Here is a 21249-nt window from a genome sequence, read left to right on the forward strand (position 1 = left end):
CTCAAAAGAAGACATACAAATTGACCACAGGTATATTTATAAAATGTTCAACATCTCTAATCATCAGAAAAATGCAACTCAAAACCGCAATGAAATGTCATTCCACCTCAATTAAAATGGCGTTTGACATGGTTTGGCTCTGTATCCCCATTCAAATCTCATCTCTAATTGTAATCCCCACACGTCAAGGGAGAGACCTGGTGAGAGGTGATTGGATCATGGAGTGGTTTTTCCCATGCTGTTCTTGTGATAGGGATTTCTCGTGAGATATGATGGTTTAAAAGTGGCACTTCCCCCTTTTTCTCTCCCTCTCCCTCTCCCTCTCCCTCTCTCTCTCCTGCCACCATGTAAGACATGCCTTGCTTCCCCTTCTCTTTCTGCCATGATTGTAATTTTCCTGAGGCCTCTCCCACCATGTAGAACTGTGAGTCATTTAAACCTCTTTTGTTCGTAAGTTATCCAGTCTCAAGTAGTATCTTTATAGCAATGTGAGAGCAGACTAATACAGCTTTTAATTAAGAATGGAGAATAGTGGATGTTAGCAAGGATGTGGAGAAAGTGAAGCTCATGTACACTATTGGTGAGAATGTAAATTAGTACACTCACTATGGGAAACTGAAAATTCCTCAAAAAACTAAAAGCAGAACAACAATAGATTCATCCAGCAGTCTCACTACTGTATATACTGTATATCCAAAAGAAAGAAAATCAATATGTGGAAGAGATGTCTGCACTTCCATGTTTATGTGACACTGTTTACAATGTTGTGGCCAAAATATGAAATCAAACTAAGTGCTCATTAATGGACAAATAGATTTAAAAAGTGGGATATATACACAATGGATTGGGGATGGATACCCCATTCTCCATGATGTGATTATTATGCATTACCTGTATTATGCCTGTATTAAAACATTTCATGTACCCCATAAATATACATACCTACTATGTACCCATATTGAAAATAAAAAATTTTTAAAAAGAAAATATGGTACATATACATATACCATGGAATACTACACAGCTGTAAAAAGGAATGAAATAATGGCATTCACAGCAACCTGGATGGAGTTGGAAATAATTATTCTAAGTGAAGTAGTTCAGGAATGGAAAACCAAACATCATATGTTCTCACACGTAAGTAAGAGCTAAGCTATTAGTAAGTAAAGTCATATAAAGACTTAAGAATCATACAATGGGAGGAGGGGTGGGGGTGAGGGATAAAATACTACACGTTGGTTACAGTGTACACTGCTCTGGTGATGGGGGCACCAAAATCTCAGAAATCACCACTAAAGAACTTGTCCATGTAACCAAGCACCAATTGTTCCCCCAAAAACCTATTGAAATTTGCTTAAGACAAGCGAATAGAGATCTGAACAGAAACTTTTCCAAATAAAATATACAAATGGCCAGTAAGCATATGAAAAGATGCTCATCCTCATTAGTCATGAGGAAAATGCAAATCAAAACCACAATGAGATGCCACCTTACATCCACTAGGATGAGTGCAAACAAAAGGTAAGAGAGGAAGTGTTGGGAAAGATCGGGAGAAATCAGCACTCCCTCACGCGGGTGGTAAGAACGCAAAACGGTGCAGCGCTTTTGGAAAAGCCTAGTCATTCTTCAAACAGTTAAACACGGATCTATCATATGACCCAGAAATTCCAATTTTAAGCATACACTCGACAAATGAAGGCATATGTCCCCACAAAATCTTGTACACAAATGTTTATACCAGCATTATTCAAATTAGCCAACAGACACAAACAAGTGTCTGTCAACTAATGAATGGCCAAGCAAAATATGGTAGCGGCTGAGTATCCCTTATCTGAAATGCTGGAGACCAGAGTGTTTGGATTTTAGGGCTTTTTTAATACTTGCATTATACTTACAGGTAGAATATCCTAAATCTAAAATCTGAAATACTTCAATGAACATTTCCTTTGAGCATCATGTCAGCACTCGAAAAGTTTTGGATCTTGGAACATTTCAAATTTTGGGCTTTCGGATTTGAGATGCTCAACCTGTATATCCATACAATGGACTATTAGTTTTACACAAAAAGAAATGAAATATTAATACACACTACAACGTGGATGAATCTTGAAAACATTATACTAAACGGAAGAAGTCAGACACAAGAGACCAGTATTATATAATTCCCATTTATATGAAATGTCCAAAATAGTCAAAGCTATCAAGACGGAAAGTAAATTAGTGGTTGCTTCAGGATAGGGGAGACGAGGGGTGATAGCTGAAGGCTAAGGGGTTTATTTTTGAGGCGATAAAAATGTTCTAAAGTTATGGTGACAGTTGTACATGTCTATGCATATACTACAATCATTGATTGTACACTTCATATGGGTGAATTGCATCTTAATTATATCACAATAAAGCTATTAAAAATAAGATGAGTCATTTCTACATACCTGTACCCCCACATGCCACTTCGGCTGCTAATGTAACATACTTGTGAAATCTAGTCAGGATCTATCTAACCTAATACAACTTAGTTCCACCACATCCTAATTTACATGATAATGTTTCAATAACCACCTAGTGATGGGTTGATTAAAACAAGAATTTTCTGGAACACAAAAAGGGCAAATTACAGTCCTGAAATGCTAGAGAGATAAATCACCAAGAAGGAAAGAGCAATTCATTTCCGATTTTATAAACATATCGGCATAAAATAAAGAAGCCATGGAACTGGAGATTAGTCCCTGTCACATTTACCTGGGAAAATGTTGAGTCTGATGTGAGTCCATCTCTGCTGGGAATTGACAAGAAAATAGTTGTGGCCGGAAGCAGGGTTTCCTGGCTTAAGCTCTGTCATGGGAACCAAGTAACTCCAGTCATCAGATTTTAGCTAGAAATAAATATAGAAAGATCAGCAACTGCTCTTGAAAACAATAAATTCTGTCATCCTGTTGCCTCTGTGGGACTTAAGGGGCAGAGATACTTTGAAAAAAAAAATTAATGATGGATACCTAATGAAACACTTTAATAAAAACAGCACATATCAAGCCCATGTTTAATAATAAACAGAATAGAAGCCTATTTTGTTTTCACACTAATCAAAATAGCCAGTTGGTGATGGTGGCAGAGGCTTGCAAATGAAGGACAAGATCTCAGACCCCTCCTAATGTCTTCACCTTGAGGAGTAGTGACATGAACATTCAAGTAAAAACCAGGGCTATTGCCATGCACCCTGACATCTGGGGAAATCTGTTGGCCTGAACCTTGCAATAATTTTCTCTAGGTCAGCACTTCTCAAATCAGAGGCCCTGTTTACTGTTGCTGTTATTTACTTTCCTGTCTGTTATGGATCAACATTTCTGTAAAAAACAATACAAATTAATTATTAAATAAACTTAAAAAAAAAAAAAAATGTTCCAAAATGCAAGCCCTGTTTTTTCCCAACTGTTTTATTAAAGTCATCGCACACAAAAGTTACTTCATCGAGTTGCTGTAAGAACTGTTTAAACACTTACTGTGTTTCCATATGTGTGCTCATCGGGGCCAGCAGCCATTTGCGGGTGGGTGCTGGTGGGACTCTGAGAAGCAGGGCTCCACATCCCTAATGGGCCATGATGCTTACTCTTCCCAGGTTGAATGAACCACTGAGATTTTGTAAGACCACAGTGGGTAAGCAAATGATGTGGGGAGCACCAGGGTGGGGTGTCGCCTTGCACAGCCAGGTGTACAGAGCAGTTTCCCTACTGTCCTAACAGCTGGTGACAAGACCCAATTCCTTTGGGTGAGAGGTACCTCAGCAATGGCTTCAAACTCCTCGGGTGTGGCCGCGGCTCCGGTCCTGATTCCTCTTTCTGGAATTTCTGGTAGTTTATCTATAGTCAGATTGACCATTCAGGATTAAGATTAGAGTTCAAAGTCAAAGAGAATCTACTCTCTTCGTGGGTTGTATGGTAATTCTCACTTTGCAAATAACACTGAAGATATTTCGAAGTATCGAATGATCAAAGTAACAGACACACTTGTTGAAGTTCCTCAATATTTGATATAGTAACACAGTCACTTCAAAAAGCAGTGCAATATGTTTGATACTACCTTTGCTTGTCAAATAGTAAATGTCATCTCCAAGTTAGCTCAAACTTCAACAAATTTATCACATCACTAGAGTTTTCAAAGTTGGACTATTACAAAGGCAATTCCAGAAACACCAACTCTCCCAGTGCCTCCTTAGAATTCATAATTGGGCAATTCAGAAATAGAAACACTCATGGACAATTGAGGGGCTTGCCAAAACAGCCTTATTCGTTTGTCATTGGTCATTTTTTGCTTTTAGAGTAACATCTCACAGCATCACTTACCGTTCAGGTGCCCCAGCCATTTTCGGGGATCAGCACCGGGGATCATGTCCACAGAACCTCTTGCCCTACTGTGCACGTTGCATGTTCAGTGTAAACTTGCCAACCAACATTGACTTATCTTCCCTAAGTACGTGTATAAACACACACATAGCTGTTCATGTTTTTCAAAAAATTAATGCTAAAGTCAACATCAGATATCTATTAAAGGATAAAAATACAGGTCTGTGGAGACAAAGTGACTCCATCTTGGATGTGACCTGCCATGTTGATGTCTGATTAATGTCTGATGTCAATCCTATCCATATGATTCTAACTTCATTTACTGTCCTTAGTCCGGAACATGTGGACTTTGATGTTATCGCACAAGTCAGAGGCTATGCCGCACACAGCACTCTTCCCCATCCTGGAGGCTGCCTTCATTTGTCCTGCTAGAGCACACAGACACTTTCCCTAGAGCATGTGAGCCCTGGATCTGGGGAGTAACAGTGCACAGACCTAGCCATCTCACGCTTCTGTCTGTAAGTCCCCCCGATAAAACACCCGTTACCAACAAACCGGATTTGTCGGCCTCTTTCTTTGGTTTCTTGGCTTCTTTGGCACCTGAGGTCTGCGCTGTGCATATGGCCTTTTCACAGAATAGGTCTTATTTATAGAGCCTGTGGGATTCATATGCCCAGCAATCCAAGATGCAGATAGGAACCCTTATGAAAAATGCCATAGCAGCTGCCCCATCACACGCACCGGGACAGCCCAAAGCAAGGCTGGTGCTGCTCACCCACAGCTGTCCCAGACATGGCTCCACATCAGCCAGGTCGTCTGAGGCACAACCCACTCCCTTCTGCCCACCCAGCAACCTGCTCACCCACGTTCCAGGGATAATAGCCTGCCTCTGTGTGAGGCCTAAGGACCGTGGGAATGATAAAATCTATATCCGAACAAAGAACGCTGTTAAGCCACAAATCAGAAACCACAGAGCCCTCTATTAGGAGTCCCAGTCCTACCACCCTGTTACGGAAGTGTCATGGTCAGTTCCTGAAGCTGTCTGGGTCATAACGAAAGTGAGCAGTTGTTGAGGTGTGGCTGGCCAGAGGAACCATGTGACTCCATAATTCTCATTTGGGGGACAGTGGTTCCTACATCACCTTCTTCCAAGTTTGCTGCTTGAATTGACATCCGAGGAGCGTAATCTCCCATGAAGTAAGAAACGTCCACGTCGAAGCCCCGGATGACTCCTTGGATCCCCAGCCTGAGGACGCACCAGTCATGACCTGCGCAATGCAGAGGACAGAGCAGCCTCATTAGGGCCGATGCAGCAGATGCTGCACATGAGGCGGCGCACCCCACACGCACCTGGCCCACAGCAGGGACCACTTCTGTCCATCACAGGGAAACCTGCTAGGGTAGTTCTTAGCGAATATGACTGCAGGATCTCTCATAACCTGGCCACATGTGACCACCATTCCCCAACAGAAATCCTCAGTTCAAGCCAGACCAGAAAATGCGTAGTCCTGGGATTCAGGAAGACCTGATTCTGGTTCCAAATGGATCATTTCCTATGACTGTCCATGGCAAATTTACCTCTTAGAGTTGAGAATCTCATTTTCTCAAGACAACTGTAAATTAGAGTTGCCCCTAACTTCCATAAAGCTTAGATTACGTGGTGTGATGTAGAAAGCACCTCGCCAAGCTCAGCAGGTAGTAAGCAGAGCTGGTTCTCCTGCAGACACTGTGTTCGTTGTCATCTCAAGCTCAGGAATTGCCACAGTGCCCTCCAGCCCCCAGCCCCCCATGGGCCAGACACCCTGCCTGCGTCTACCAAAGCCTTCCGAGTCCTGGAGTCAGGTCTGCCACTAGGGAGTTCTTGGTTTTTTGCTGCCAGATATAAAACCATCTTAAAATGTCCAGATTGATTAGAAATTAACACTACCTCAAGTACTGTAGAAAGTTAGAAACAAACAAATACATTCAAAAGTGGGTGAAGAATATGAACAGACACTTCTCAAAAGAAGACATATATGAGGCCAACAAACATGAAAAAATGCTCATCATCACTGGTCACTAGAGAAATGCAAATCAAAACCACATTGAGATATCACCTCATGCCAGTTAGAATGGTGATCATTAAAAAATCTAGAGACAACAGATGCTGGAGAGGATGTAGAGAAATAGGAACACTTTTACACTGTTGGTGGGAGTGTAAATTAGTTCAACCATTGTGGAAGATAGTGTGGCAATTCCTCAAGGATCTAGAAATAGAAATTGCATTTGACCCAGCAATCCCATTACTGAGTATATATCCAAAGGATTATAAATCGTTCTACTATAAAGACACACACAGACATATGTTTATTGTGGCACTGTATACAATATCAAAGACCTGGAACCAACCCAAATGCCCATGAATGATAGACTGGATAAAGAAAATGTGGCACATAGACACCATGAAACACTATGGAGCCATAAAAAAAGATGAATTCATGTCCTTTGTAGGGACATGGATGAACCTGGAAACCATCATACTCAGCAAACTGACACAGAACAGAAAACCAACCACCACATGCCCTCACTCATAGGAGGGTGTTGAACAATGAGAACACGTGGACTCAGGGAGAGGAACATCACACACTGAGGGCAGTGGGGGGGCACTAGGGGAGGGACAGTGGGGGGTGGGGAGGGATAACATGGGGAGGAATGCCAGATATAGATGAAGGGGGGATGGAGGCAGCAAACCACCTGGTTATGTATGTACCTATGCAACACCTTGCATGATCTGTACATGTACCCCAGAACCTAAAGTACAATTAAAAAAAGAGAGAGAGAGAAAACAGAAAGTTAGAAAACTAGAATTATCGAAAATTTCTGTAATATTTGAGATACTAGCAAGTAAAAACTCAATTATCAGCCTAATGCCTGGATTTGTTTGCTTTTCTTCACATTCGAAAGGTATATTTTGATTGAGACTGAGTAGTAGCAATGAATAAAAATCACGTCTCACAGTAAAGTAAAAGGCAGCAGGTACAGCAGTGAAGGACAGACCCTGGCCCAGTTCCCAGCTTATCTTCCTAACAGTGTGCCCTGGGCTGAGTCCAGGAATCTGTTTCCACGGCAGTTAAATGGGATTAAGGAGACCTACTCTGGAGGGCGGTGGTGAGGACCCGGGAGACGCATGCGGACTGAGGTCTGTCTGCCACGTTGCTCAGTTAAAATCCTCTCTTCTTTCCATCTGCAGACCTCACCAGCATTTTCATTTTCCCAACAAAGTTCTTCTCACCCTTTGTGCCTGGTGGGACGTGAGTGACCCGGGCTCGCGCCACCCCTTCCTGACTTACAGACTGCTGCTCAGATAGGGACATCCAAGATTACAGAGCACTCCAAGGGTCCCAAGTTAAAGCTGACCTGAAACGGACGCTGGCTTTGCAACAGCCCGTTTTTAACTTTGCAGTGTTGGATGCACTGCAGTGAATGAGCCACTGTTATTACCTGGAATCCTTTTCCTCCTGGTCTCCCAGCCATCCATCCATTTCCCAAACTCAGTATATTCATGCTCCTTATAGCACGGGCTGTCACTCTAGGGCAAAAACACACAAGTTGATCATTAACATTCACGTGCTCTCCTGGTTTCCAGCATGTGCACTTCTGTCCCACAGGGCCAGAGGAATGGTGCATGCATGGGTCTAGGGGAGCCTCTGCCACCACCTTCATGTCCAGCTAGCCCCTTCCAGATGGAGGGATGCCTCTGCTTTTATCATCTTCAGAGAAAGAAATGTTACTTCTTTGTGGGCCTCAGCACACAAAACTGATCACTGATAGCAGCAGGTACAACCACATCACCAGGCACTCTGTGGGCCCCACAAATGCAATTTCCAACAGCAACCTACATGGTATTAAAGTGAGAGAGGCTGGTCAGATTTCCAAGCAGGCCAGGTAGACTATTCAATAAGGAATTCCTCCAAAGTCATCGGATGAGCAGGCTGGACGCTCAGGGTCCAGGTGAACACACACAGCACACTCTGCAAGCCGTGAGGAAATGCATGAGCTCTGACGCCCCACAAAGCCTCCTTAGACCGCTGAGCGCACTTCTTCACCTTCCAGAATGAGGAGAAAGAATAAACACATCCTTGCAGGAGTGTCCTGAAGTTGAATAACCAACATGAAAGACCCTTGAATGGTGTGGATGCTCAGAAGCTTTCGCACTTGGCGGGTGGCCCAGCGTGAGGATACGTTTCCTGTTTCCATCAAGTCGTGCAAAGAGGATCTTATGTTCCTGCTTAAGGAGCTCCCCAAGCAGGAGCAGAGGCAGGGACTAGAGGTAGCCAGGCCCGGGGTGGAGGGGTCCTCTGATGGGAGCTGCTGCATGTGACGCTTCCCAGGGACCCCGCCAGATCCCGGGTGTGCCACCCAGCCCAGCCTCTCAGACAGGGACCCGTGGCCAACGGTACCCGCACTCCTGTGCCTCAGTGTTTCTCCTCCATCAAATGCAAACAGCCATTGTGCTATCTACCGCCCACGGCTGTGGTCAGCCTTATATGTGCCTGGCACATAGTAAGTGCCAAGTATTTAGCGTTATACATGAAAGTTTATGGTATTTTGAATGTTATGACAATCAAATCACATTTTAAAGATAGTACACACTCCAGCCTTTTCATTATTCATCAGGAATTGCGAAACTCTGTTCTGGACCCAGAAGGAGAAAAGGAGGTACACCTCACACTTAAACCCCAGACCTCCAAGGCCCCAAACTTTTTGTGTTTAGTTTTGGTGGGAAGGTGTTTGTTTTGGGTGTGCTGCTGCTGCTGTTGTGATTGGACTGAGACTGAGAGGTGTGAGGGACATTGGAGAAGCACGCTGCTGAACCAGTGGCAGGAAAACGGTGCTGCCGTAAAGCTGGCACAGGCCATGTGATGACAGACGTGTTTTTGTTTGTTTTTGTTTTTTGTTTTTTTTGAGACGGAGTTTTGCTCTGTCACCAGGCTGGAGTTTAGTGGCGCAATCTCGGCTCACTGCAGCCTCCGCCTCCTGGGTTCAAGCAGTTCTTCTGCCTCAGCCTCCTGAGTAGCTGGGACCTCAGGCGCACGCCACCACGCCCAGGTAATTTTTTTGTACTTTTAGTAGAGACAGGGTTTCACCGTGTTGGCCAGGATGGTCTCGATCTCTTGACCCCATGATCTGCCCACCTCGGCCTCCCAGAGTGCTGGGATTACAGAACGAGCCACCGCCCCCGGCTGACAGACGTGTTCTTAGAAAGAGAGAAAAACCAAGGACCAGTCCCAGAGGTAGAACCACACAGGTGCACACACACTTGCACAGGATGTTTGCAATATTTGCAAAATGTCATCAACCTAAACGTGTATCAGCGGGGAGAGGAGACCACAACAATATGGACAGCTATTATTGGGCAGCCAAGAGGGTGGCCTGGACCCGCTGCAGCAGCACAGATGGGACTCACAAACACGCAATGAGATAAGCAAGTTCAGGGCGGGGCACGGTGGCTCACACCTGTAATCCCAGCAGCTTGGGAGGCCGAGGCAGGAAGATTGCTTGAGCCCAGGAGCTCAAGACCTCATCTCTACAAAAAATTTAAAAATTAGCTAAGCATGGTGGTGTATGCCTGTAGTCCCAGCGAGGCAGGAGGATGGCTTGAGCCCAGGAAGCCAAGGCTGCAGTGGGCCATGACCGCACCACTGCACCCCAGCCTGACAGCCTGACCAAAGCAAGATCCAGCCCCGCCCCACAAAAAAAAGTGTACAGAATGTTAAGTGCTTTGTGATAATATGCATATAAATTTTAAAATATATACATATTTATGAATATATATTTATTTAAGTGTATAAATACATTAGAAGAATTATCTGTAACTGACTGAATGTCTGTCCCCTGCCAAAATTCGTATGCTGGCACCTAATCCCCATTGTGATGGGATTCAGAGGTGAGGACACTGGGAGGCGATAAGGTCATGAGAGTGGAGGCCCCGGAATGAGATGAGTGCCCGTCCGGGAGGAGGAGGGAGATGGCCTTCTTCCTCTCTCTCCTCTGTCACCCGAGGGTATCACCAGCAGGTGGCCATCCCAAGGTGGCCTCACCAAACGCGGGAGCTGCCGCTGTTTCAGGCTCAGTCTCAGATTTCCAGCACCCAGAACTTCCAAGAAATCACTGTGTGTAAGCCACCACCCATCTGCAGTATTTTGTTTTAGCAGCCCCAACTGTCTAAAGCTTTCTCCAACCCTACAACAGTGTCAATGGTGGGAAGGGAGGGGGCGGATTGGCATTCAAGTTGGAGGCGAAAGGTGAACTTTACATTTATCTGTAATGTTATGTTTTTCAAAAAGGAGAAATATAGATATATTTATATGTATTTATATATATATATATATATTTCTCGTGATTTTATGGTGTGACTATATATATACGTGTGTGTGTTTATATTGTGTATGCTCAAGAATAAAATATAAGAAGCAATGCCCCACCCTCTCTCTCTGCCACTCTATTTCCAAGCCCACCTCTCTTCACAGATAATCACATCTCACTGTTTGATATGTGTGCCTTCAAACCCTGTCTTAGGCACATAAAATATACATGGATGTCTCTTGTTGCCAGTGAATGCAGAGCTTGCCTTTTTTTTTTTTTTTTTTTTTTGAGACAAGGGTCTCGCTGTCACCCAGGCTGGAGCGCAGTGTCATGATGATGGCTCAGTGAAGCCTTGACCTCTTACGCTCAAGCAATCCTCCCAGCTCAGCCTTCTTAGTAGCTGGGACTACAGGTACACACAGCCATGGCTGACTCACTGTTTTTATTTTTAGAAATGGGATCTTGCTTTGTTGCCCAGGCTGGTCCCAAATTCCTAGGCTCAAGTGATCCTCCTGCCTTGGCCTCCCAAGGTGCTGGGATGGCAGTTGTGAGCCACAGTGCCAGGCCTGACTCATTCTAGTAGCCACATAATAGTCCATGTCTGGAAGAGCTGTAATTTCTTTAGTTCCCTATCAATGAACGTTTAGGTTGGCTATCTCCTCTCCAAACAATATCAGAATGAATGTTTATTTCTACCTATATCTGCCCACTTGTGCAAACGATATAAATCCGTGGGACAGCTAGGTCAAGGTGTGAGTGCCCTTAAGTATTTCAAAGATAGGACGTGTGGTAAAATGGTAAGAACTTTGGCCTTTGGAAACTGTGAGACCTACAACAAGTTAATTCACATTTCCCTTCCTCATTTGATTTTCGCCTTCTCCCTCTCAGGGCCAAACTTCGACTTGCTCTGGACACAGCCAGGTCCTGCCCAGATAGACAGCAGCCACCTCACCAGGGTGACGAGACAGCCGCTGCCCACACTGGAGACCCGGAGGCCCCAGCCACAGTCACGCGTGCCGTACGTCAGCACGAACTCAACATGCACCTGTGTTTGTCTCTCCACTCAGGAGAACCCGCATCTCCACACTGCGTGAGACACAGCAGTAGGACTCCAGCAGAGCCACCATTTCCCCTCTGTGTTCGTCATCATTTTCTCTATTAGTTTAATAAGCTGTCCTGCACTTTTATAATTAGGCAGGTAAGACATATCCCAGAAAACTCAAGGCATAGATCAGTTTTCTCCCTAACACAGATTATGAAATTCACCTTGGCCAGAAGAGCAGTATTTGAGGACTTTGGTATTTTCCCCTTGAAACAATGCAGTTCTGGGCCAGGTGCGGTGGCTCACACCTGTAATTCTAGCACTTTGGGAGGCCAAGGCCGGCGGATCACCTGAGGTCGGGAGTTCGAGACCAGCCTGACCAACATGGAGAAACCCCGTCTCTACTAAAAATACAAAAAATTCACCGCATGTTCTGACTCACAGGCAGGTGTTGAACAATGAGAACACATGGACACAGGGAGGGGAGCACTACACACTGGGGTCTGTTGGGGGGAAATTGGGGAGGGACAGCGGGGGGTGGGGGCTGGGGAGAGATAGCATGGGGAGATATGCCAGATATAGGTGAAGGGGAGGAGGGCAGCAAATCACACTGCCACGTGTGTACCTATGCAACAATCTTGCATGTTCTTCACATGTACCCCAAAACCTAAAATGCAATTAAAAAGAAAAAATTTTAAAAATTAAAAATAAAAAATAAAATGTGTTATAAAAAAAAAAATTAGCTGGGCATGGTGGCACATGCCTATAATCCCAGCTACTTGGGAGGCTGAGGCAGGAGAATCGCTTGAGCCTGGGAGACGGAGGTTGTGGTGAGTTGAGATCACACCATTGCACTCCAGCCTGGGCAACAAGAGCGAAATTCTGTCTCAAAAAAAAAAACACAGTCCCAAATTCTGTGGTTAGATCCCTGTCTCTGCTGTATTTTGCTGTGAGTTCATGCTGATTTGCATGTCTTTTTAATGTTCTATACACTAATTTGTTGGTGCATATCACATGACTCTAATCTCAAACATACAGGTAGATTTTAATTAACATGGCTGCATAGATTTCTCTACATCAAACCTTACATTGCAGAATGCCAATTTACAATACCTTTATGAGGTTTTCTGCAGGAGCAAAAAAGTCATCTGTTGCAAATAAAATCTAGACAAAGAAAGAAAGAAAGAAAGATAGGGTAACCATAAATCTGAAACCATTTTATTTTATTCTCTAGTGAAACATTATAAGATGAAGTAAAAAGAAAGCTTGAAGTCGCCTAGGGGAAGTGACACGGCTGCAGTTAAGCCACGATGCCCTTAAATGTTTCCATGGCATTGCCTCCTCCGTCTTCGCTTCCCACCCTTTTTTCTGATTCCCCTTTACCGTCTGGAGGTGAGAGCACTAACTTCTTACACTCTGGAAGCAAATAAACCAACTTTCCTTTTTTCATGAACCAGAGGTTTTGTGGTACTTTTACAAACAGAGCAATGGCCTAAAAAGCTCTGGATCACACAGGTGGTTGGTGGCTCTGTGTTCTCCACAAAGGCCACCATAGGCTACCCTGCAGGCGGGCTGTCCTGGTCATTCATCCACCAAAGCAGGGTCGTTTTGAGAGTGAGGTTGATGCTACTCATTGCACACCCAGAAAACAAGGTAAACCAGATTTTCCTGAGCAAAACAGGCTGTGGTCACCCCGACCAACCCAGGACTCAGTGCTGCTGCAGCCTGGAGGGCACCCTGCCCCAGGCTCTGTCTCCAGCCCAGAAATTCAAAAGGCAGGAAGAACGAGCTGTTTCGCAGCTGCCAGCTGTTTCGGTGGCAGAGCCAAGGGGAGACCTGATGCATGGGGTGACCTGTGCCAGGGTTCAAATGGCAGGTAGGGAGACATATCGGGGTCCACCCTGCTCCATGTTTCCCTGCGTGTCCTCAGCAGAAGCCTTCAGAGGGCACCTGGGGCCACTCCCACGTCTCCAGACTCATGCTCCCAACTCTCCTCACAAATGCCCAACGTGTTCTTGAAACACTGAGCCCCCTGGAGTATGTGGGCTCCCTTGCTCCTTCTCACATGCACCTCTGCCTGAACTGCCCTGCGCCCTGTCCCTGCCTGCCAGCTGCTCTCCAGCAAGCCACCCCCAGCAGCACACGTGTGGTCCTTCCCTATCCCTCCCACCCCAACCCCCACCGCGGGCCTGCCCACAGCTGAAGTCCACCTGCTCTCCCAGCACCCTGGCCTTATGCTAGTCATGGCACTGGTCTGAACTTATATCTGTCTCCCTGCTAGAGTGTAAGCTTCCTGGGGAAAGGCACAGGGCCTTCCCTTTCTGTACCAGACAGAGTGTTTCTGAGTGCAGCCTGCACTCTAGCATCTATGTACAATATGTTTAATGAATTATCCAGGTGACCCTCATTACACACTAGAGTCAGAGGACTGCCAGCCTAACAAGAGCTAGAGGACCTCCAATCTAACTAGAGTTAGAGAAACTCAGATCTAACAAGAGCTAGAGAAACTCTGACCTAACCAGAGCTAGAGGACCTCTGATCTAACTAGAGCTAGAGGACCTCTGATCTAACTAGAGCTAGAGAAACTCAGATCTAACAAGAGCTAGAGAAACTCCGATCTACATAGAGCTAGAGAAACTCAGATCTAACTAGAGCTAGAGGACCTGTGATCTAAGAGCTAGAGGACTTCCGATCTAACTACAGCTAGAGGACTGCTGGCCTACCTAGAGCAGAGGACCACAGTTTGTCCCCCAAGAAAGACACAGAACCTAAGGCAGTGTTGTTCTTGCTGAGAATTATCACAGTTTAAGATAAATTCTTTGGAAGTCTTTCTTGCTAACTGGCTTCCTCAGACAGGCCATCCCTTAAGCCTGGTTCTCGCTGATTTTTGCATGAGGGCCTCTGCGGTGGTGAGTTGCACCCTTAGCACGGATGCGTTATACGCTTATTCTAGCCATGAGAGACCCACTTACTTTTCCTCCTACAGATTCAGATGCCATGTCTATCAGCTGGGTGAAGTCCAGAAATCGGATCAATCTTCCCTCCTTTGGAGCATCGGCCATGTGTCCTGGAAGGGAGAGGGTAGCTCAGTCAGCCTCCAGGGCTTCAGGAGTGAGTGAGGCCTCCTCCAGGCTCCTGATGCCAAGGTTTGAGATGTTCAAAAGGCAGGCAGTGACAGAACTGGATGTACTGTCAACTGGACCTGAAAGTTGCCCTCTGCTCGATGAGGTTGAACCTATAAGGGACTTTGCTTAAACACGCTGAAACAGGAAAGGAATTACAGCATGGCTTCCTTCTAAACTATTTAAAACTAAAATATCACTAACTATACAAACCCAATCACCACAAAATGCAAAGTTTTCTTTTATTGTTTAAAAGGGAGAAACTATTTCCATTTAGAAAAGAATAACTTGCTTTTAATACTCTTTAAAAATTCAAAACACACATATTGAGATCCTGTGTGGTAGGTCCCAGGTAGGCATGGGGAACAGCAGAGCCCACCCGCCCACAAGAGCACCCCACATGGGAACAGAAGTCCACTGACAAGCAGGCTGGCCCATGCTCTGGAGCCAGCAGAGACTGAGTCACAGAGACGTCTCCAGCCAGGGGGACTCGGGGCCATGCAGCCATGGCGGGTCCTAACACAGAACTTAGCCCAACTCCAGCACCCTCGTGTTGAGGTTGAGAAAGCAGAGCCTTGGAGAACTGGGAAGAGACCCTGAGGGCAGCAGGGAGAGTGGGCACTGGCCCCAGGCCCTCCCTGCCCCTAAGCCAAGAGGTGGTCTTTGTTCCTAGCCTTTTTTCTACCCGTCTTGGTGAAAGAGAAAAACTACACAAAACATCTTATTAAGAACTATGTTCATTCACAAAGGAAGGAATACAAACAGCCCATGCACGAGAAGTCAGCTCTTCCTTGAAATCACAGGAATATAATTAATGATAAAATACCATTTTGCCTCTGAAACGGACACTTTTTTAAAGCAAACAGCTGCTTCCATAGTCCATGGTCAGGAAGCTGAATGGGAACAGCCCCTCCAGGGTGACTCAGTCACACCTGCAGATGGGAAGGCGCTCCCGCCATCCTGCTTCACTGGATCTTCCCCGAGTCCTGCTGCTGACGCCCCTGGGCTCACTGGAGTCTCCTTCTCACGTGCCCTCATCCCCTGGTAATGTCATCCGGACTTGTGGCTCCTAAGATCATCTGCACTTCAATTATCCCAAACGCATAGCGCCTTCCTGACATGAATTTCCATCTGCCAACTCAAAACCTTCCCTCTTGGATGTCGAATCGAATCTCAAAGCCGACAGTCCAGGCCTCAGCTCTGGCTCTCCCTCAGCCTGCCTCACCACAGCCTCCCACCTCGGGGAGGAGCAGCCCCATCCTCCCGGTCGCTGCAGCAAAAGCCTTGGTGGCATCTTCAGACCCCTTCCTCACACCCACAGTCTATGCAGCATCCTGTCCATCTGTCCATTGGACCCAGAACCAGAACGTAGAATTATCTTTTTTTTTTTTTTTTTTTTCAGATGCGGTCTCCCTCTGTCACCTAGGCTGGAGTGTAGTGGTGCAATCTTGGCTCACTGCAACCTCCACCTCCCCGGTTCAAGCAATTCTCCTGCCTCAGCCACCTGAGTAGCTGGAATTACATGTGCCCATTGCCACACCTGGCTAATTTTTGTATTTTTAGTAGAGATGGGGTTTCACCATGTTGGCCAGGCTGGTCTGGAACTCCTGACCTCAGGTGATCCACCCGCCGTGGCATCCCAAGATTATAGGCATGAGCCACTGTGCCCAGCCAGAATTACGTTCTAAACAGTCTGAGAAGGAGGGAAGTGTATGAGGCCAAAGATGAAGTAAGATGGGCTGTGTGCTGGTGACCATTGTTACCACTGGACAGTGGGAACACTCAGGGACCATCTGATATTTTTACCCATCTGGAGTATGTTTGAAATCTTTCATATCAAAGTCATACACATGGCCGGGCACAGTGGCTCACGCCTGTAATCCCAACACTTTGGGAGGCTGAGGTGGGCAGATCACCTGAGGTCAAGAGTTCAAGACCAGCCTGACCAATATGGTGAAATCTCATCTCTACTAAAAAAATACAAAAATTAGCCAGGCGTGGTGGCAGGTGCCTGTAATCCCAGCTATTTGGGAGGCTGACGCAGGAAAATCGCTTGAACCCTGGAGGGTTGCAGTGAGCTGAGATTGCATCACTGCACTCCAGCCTGGACAACAGACCAAGACTCTGTCTCAAAAAAAAAAAAAAGCCAAAAAAGTCATATACATTATGCACATTACATACTCACAGGGGTGGAGGGGGAGAGAGGGGAGAGACACTGGCACCATCTGTCTCCTGGGAAATACAATATCCCCAACACACGTGCCCATGCCTGTCTATAGGCCGTTCTTTGCCCAGCCCCAGAGCAAGCTTCCAAAAACAAAAGTCAGCTTGTTACCAGTCCTGCAAGGGTTCCCGGTTCAGTCGGAATGAAAGCTGTTCTCCTTACCTCCGCCACAAGCACCCCCTCACCCAGGGCCCTTTCCCCTCTGTCCTGCCTCTGTGACTTTGCAAATGTGGTCCCCACTGCTGGGAATGCTCTTTCCCACACAGGGGTGTGCTTGCTCCTTGCCTCCCCCCAAGCTTCTGCCTGACAATCACCTCCTCAGCAACACTGCCCCGACCTCCTACTTATAGGTCGGCCTCCACCCCCAGGCATCCCAACACCCCTTACCCGGCCCGCCTTAGTTCCCAAATGATGGGAGCACACATGCCGCTGCTTGTCTACAGCATTTATCTGCCTTTCCTGATTAGATGCACACTGCATGGCAGCAGTAAGTCTTGTCTGGTTCACCGGCCTACCCCTAGTGAATCCCCTAACACTGAACGTGAGCCCACAGGAGTGTCACGCCCTGTTCATACAGTTTCTCTCATTTTAATCGTCAGAACAACCTGCAATTTTGGTATTATTCACATCCTACAAGTGAAAAGGAACACATCTTTGAGAGATCATGTAAATTGTTGAAGCCCGCAGCTGCAAGTAAACAATATGGCCAGCCACAATGTGTCCAAACGTGAGTGATACTGGGAAGCCTCTAGAAGAGCGCTGGAGCAGATGAGTGTCTCGGGAGTGTCGGCCAGCAGCCTCCACCTGGTCCCATGCTCGTTCACTCCACACCGTGTGCGGAGCTCCTGGAGGCGCAGGCGCCGTGCCCAGGGCTAGCCATGCTTTTGCCCTTCAGCGGCTTGTGGTGCAGTGGAGCAGACAGACAGGGTGGTGACCATCCCTGGGAATGCAGTGGCAGAGGCACCCTCGAGGTGCAGCAGGGGACAGAAGACACTCAGTGAGCGCTGGGGCTCAGGAACCTCCCTTTAAGAGTAGACGCCACACCAGGCTGGACAGGGAAGGACAGACAGCCAGGCAGTGGAGACCTCGGGTGCAGGCACAGAGGCCAGTGGCCCCGGGAAACACAGGGGCTGACGGCACCTTTGCCAGGACCCATACTGTCCAATCTGAAAGTCACTAGCCACACCTCGGTATTTTGCAAATTTAAACTTCAATTTCTTGAATGAAACTCAAAATCTAGTTCCTCCTTTGCTCTGGCCACATTTCGTGTGCTCCCAGGGCACCAGCAGCCTCCCTGCTGAGCAGCACAGGTGTGGGACAGGGCTGTCATCAGAGAACGTGACTGGACTGTGCTGGGAAAGCTCTGAAAAGATTACAGTGCAGAGCCCACCCACCAGTCATCCCACCATGCAATGCAGAATTTACAACAGCGCTAATAAATATATATATATAATAAAATAAAAATAAAAATAAAACAGCGCTAAACAGCCACACAGACACACAACCTACAGAGCGGCTAGAATTAAACTCACTTCTTCACAGAGCTCTTGGTGACACTGCAGCCACTCATCGAGGCTGGGTGACGCTAACTGAGCGGTGTCCTGTTTGCTGCACCCCTGGCTGAGCGCCGCGGGGAGGCTGCCGTGTGGGCGGGTTAGAGACTCAGCAGCCTGGCTGTGCCCCATGGGTCTCCTCGCCAAGTCCCCAGGTCCCCCTGCACACCCCTCTTCATCTTCATCCTCCGCTGCACACAGAATGATGCAGTGCCAGGCCAGTCATGGGCCCACAGCTGGGCTTGCCGACTACATGACAGAACACCCAATGGTTCTCTGGAAACATCTGAACATTTTCCCCATCAGTTCCAGCAAGCTCACCATGCCCCGTGCAGAGCGCTCCAGCATTTTGCCTAAGTCAGTAATGTAACGTTCCCTCCCAACCACCCCCATGTGGTGGGGACGTCAGGGGTCCTGGTAACGTGGGGCGTGACCCGCACCCCTCTGTATTGCTCAGCTTCCCTGCGAAGCAGAGGGCGCTGGAGGTGCAGGCTGGCCTTTTGTGTTTACGTCTTTCACCTTTCCCTTTGGTGTGCCTCCGGCAACCTATACTGGGCATTCCATCTTACACGCATGTACCAGAGGCTGTAAATTCAACAGAGAAAGAGATCGAAAGAAAGAGAAAAGCATTTACACACTTTCTCAAGGTACCAGCAGCCTCCACGCTTCATTCTGCGTAGCCTCACCCCACTGAAGCTCACACTCAACTTAGACAATAAAACTCTTCAATTTGACCCAGCAATCCCATTACTGGGTATACGCCAAAAGGAATATACATCGTTCTACTACAAAGACACATGCACACATTCATTGCAGCACCATTCACAACAGCAAAGACATGGAATCAACCCAAATGTCCATCAATGATACACTGGATAAAGGTAATGTGGTACATATACACTATGGAATACTATGCAGCCATAAAAAGGAATGAGCTCATGTCCTCTGCAGGAACACGGGTGGATCTGAAAGCCACTATCCTCAGCAAACTAACACAGAAACAGAAAACCAAATACCACATGTTCTCACTTATAAGTGGGAGCTGAACAATGAGAACACATGGACACAGGGAGGGGAACATCACACACTCGGGCCTGTCAGGGGGGTGGGGGAAGGAAGAACATCAGGACAAGTAGCTAATGAATTGGGGATTAATACCCAGGTGATGGGTTGATGTGTGCAGCAAACCACCATGAACACATTTACCTATGTAACAAACACACACATCCTGCACATGTCTTCCAGAACTTAAAATAAAATTTAATTAAAAAAAAAACTTCAACTCAGTACATAAAAAAAAAAAAAAAGGAAAAGAATGATCCCTCTGCAAATGTTTCTCTTTGGGAAATAAATTAATTAAAAGCTCTTCTTCAGAAAACATTAGTCAGTGTAGTGATGCCATCTACAGCTGATGCCACCAAGCCAACAGGCCCTTTCCAGGATCCGTCTGGCTTCGCCAGCTGCCACCCAGGGTGAACACGCAGGCTGACTCTGTTACTCAAGCTGGGTGAACACACTTTCCTCAAGCTCATTAAAAATATTTTCATATGTAAGGATATATTTACATGTATTTGAGGTGCCATTTGTGGTACTTCAAAACCCATAACAAGTTTTCAAGTCTAAGTTTGATTTTTCAAATGAAATCCAGCACTTGGAAACATCTGGTTTGGGTGGTTTTGGTTGGGTTGTTTTTGTTTTTTTCTTTTTTTGGAGGCAGAGTCTTTGTTTGTTGCCCAGGTTGGAATGCAGTGGCATGATCATAGCTCACTACAGCCTCAAACTCCTGGGCTCAAGCGATCCTCCCACCTCAGCCTCTGAGTAGCTGGGATTACAGGTGCACACCACGACACCAGACAATATTTTCACTTTTTCTGTAGAGTCAGGGTCTCACTATGTTGTCCAGGTAGGTTGTCTTGAAGTCCTATCTTCAAGCGATCCTCCCACCTGGACCTCCCAAAATGCTGGGATTACAGGCGTGAGTCCCAACACCCAGCCAGAAACAACTGTCTTCCTTGGCAGAAATGAATTTAATTTGGGGTGAGAAATTCTCCACAGCCTTTGTCCTTAGCCTTCCACAAAGTCAGTGTCCACTCACTGACCCCTTGCCTGTAAGCTTCTCTAGAGAACAGGAGTTCTAAAGAGACCTTCCAGCAGCTTCCAAGAAATAGTTCCTTAAAGTCTTTTTGTTATTCTCTTGACCAAGCTCCATTTGCAGTGAAGACCCTGCTACTCAAATGTGTTTAAAATGTGTTACCTTGAGATAAAAGCAAAGCAAACAGACCCTTGTAAAATCCTACAGAGGAGCCACCATAGAGATAAGTTTCAAAGACACATTCACCCCCATTTAATAAACTGCTTCCGTTTAATAGGAGCGTCAGGGTTGGCGAAGTGGTGGCGGGGGTATAAAATTCAGCCCCATGTTTTCTGTGGACACTCATAACCTTTTCAACTACTTCGTCTTTAGGCAAAAAAGGCAGACCTTTAACTAAGAGAGACACCGCCCCCCCCACGAGGTACCGGCACGAGCCTCACACGGTTTGGTGCTGCCAGCAAGAGAGGGGACCTCAGTCCCACCAGCTCGAGGAGCTGGATTCTGCCACCAACCTCAGCGAGCCCGTGAGGATGA

The 21249-nt window shown here is 46.5% G+C and overlaps 1 protein-coding gene across 1 annotated transcript in view; it reads right to left on the bottom strand.

Moving 5' to 3' along the window:
- The window catches only part of ALLC (allantoicase), a 38099-nt gene extending 23228 nt beyond the window's left edge, over window positions 1–14871 (bottom strand). Inside the window, exons 1-6 of the mRNA XM_032294232.1 lie at window positions 14697–14871; window positions 12838–12888; window positions 7818–7905; window positions 5480–5605; window positions 3775–3854; window positions 2740–2872 (exon numbers count right to left, since the gene is read on the bottom strand). Of these exons, the coding sequence (XP_032150123.1) occupies window positions 2740–2872; window positions 3775–3854; window positions 5480–5605; window positions 7818–7905; window positions 12838–12888; window positions 14697–14786 (568 nt within the window). The 5' untranslated portion in view covers window positions 14787–14871. The remainder of the gene's footprint in view (window positions 1–2739; window positions 2873–3774; window positions 3855–5479; window positions 5606–7817; window positions 7906–12837; window positions 12889–14696) is intronic.
- Window positions 14872–21249: the final 6378 nt, after the last annotated feature.

The sequence above is a fragment of the Sapajus apella genome, unplaced genomic scaffold (assembly GCF_009761245.1).
Source record: "Sapajus apella isolate SASKATOON/1434 unplaced genomic scaffold, GSC_monkey_1.0 scaffold31, whole genome shotgun sequence".
NCBI lineage: Eukaryota > Metazoa > Chordata > Mammalia > Primates > Cebidae > Sapajus > Sapajus apella.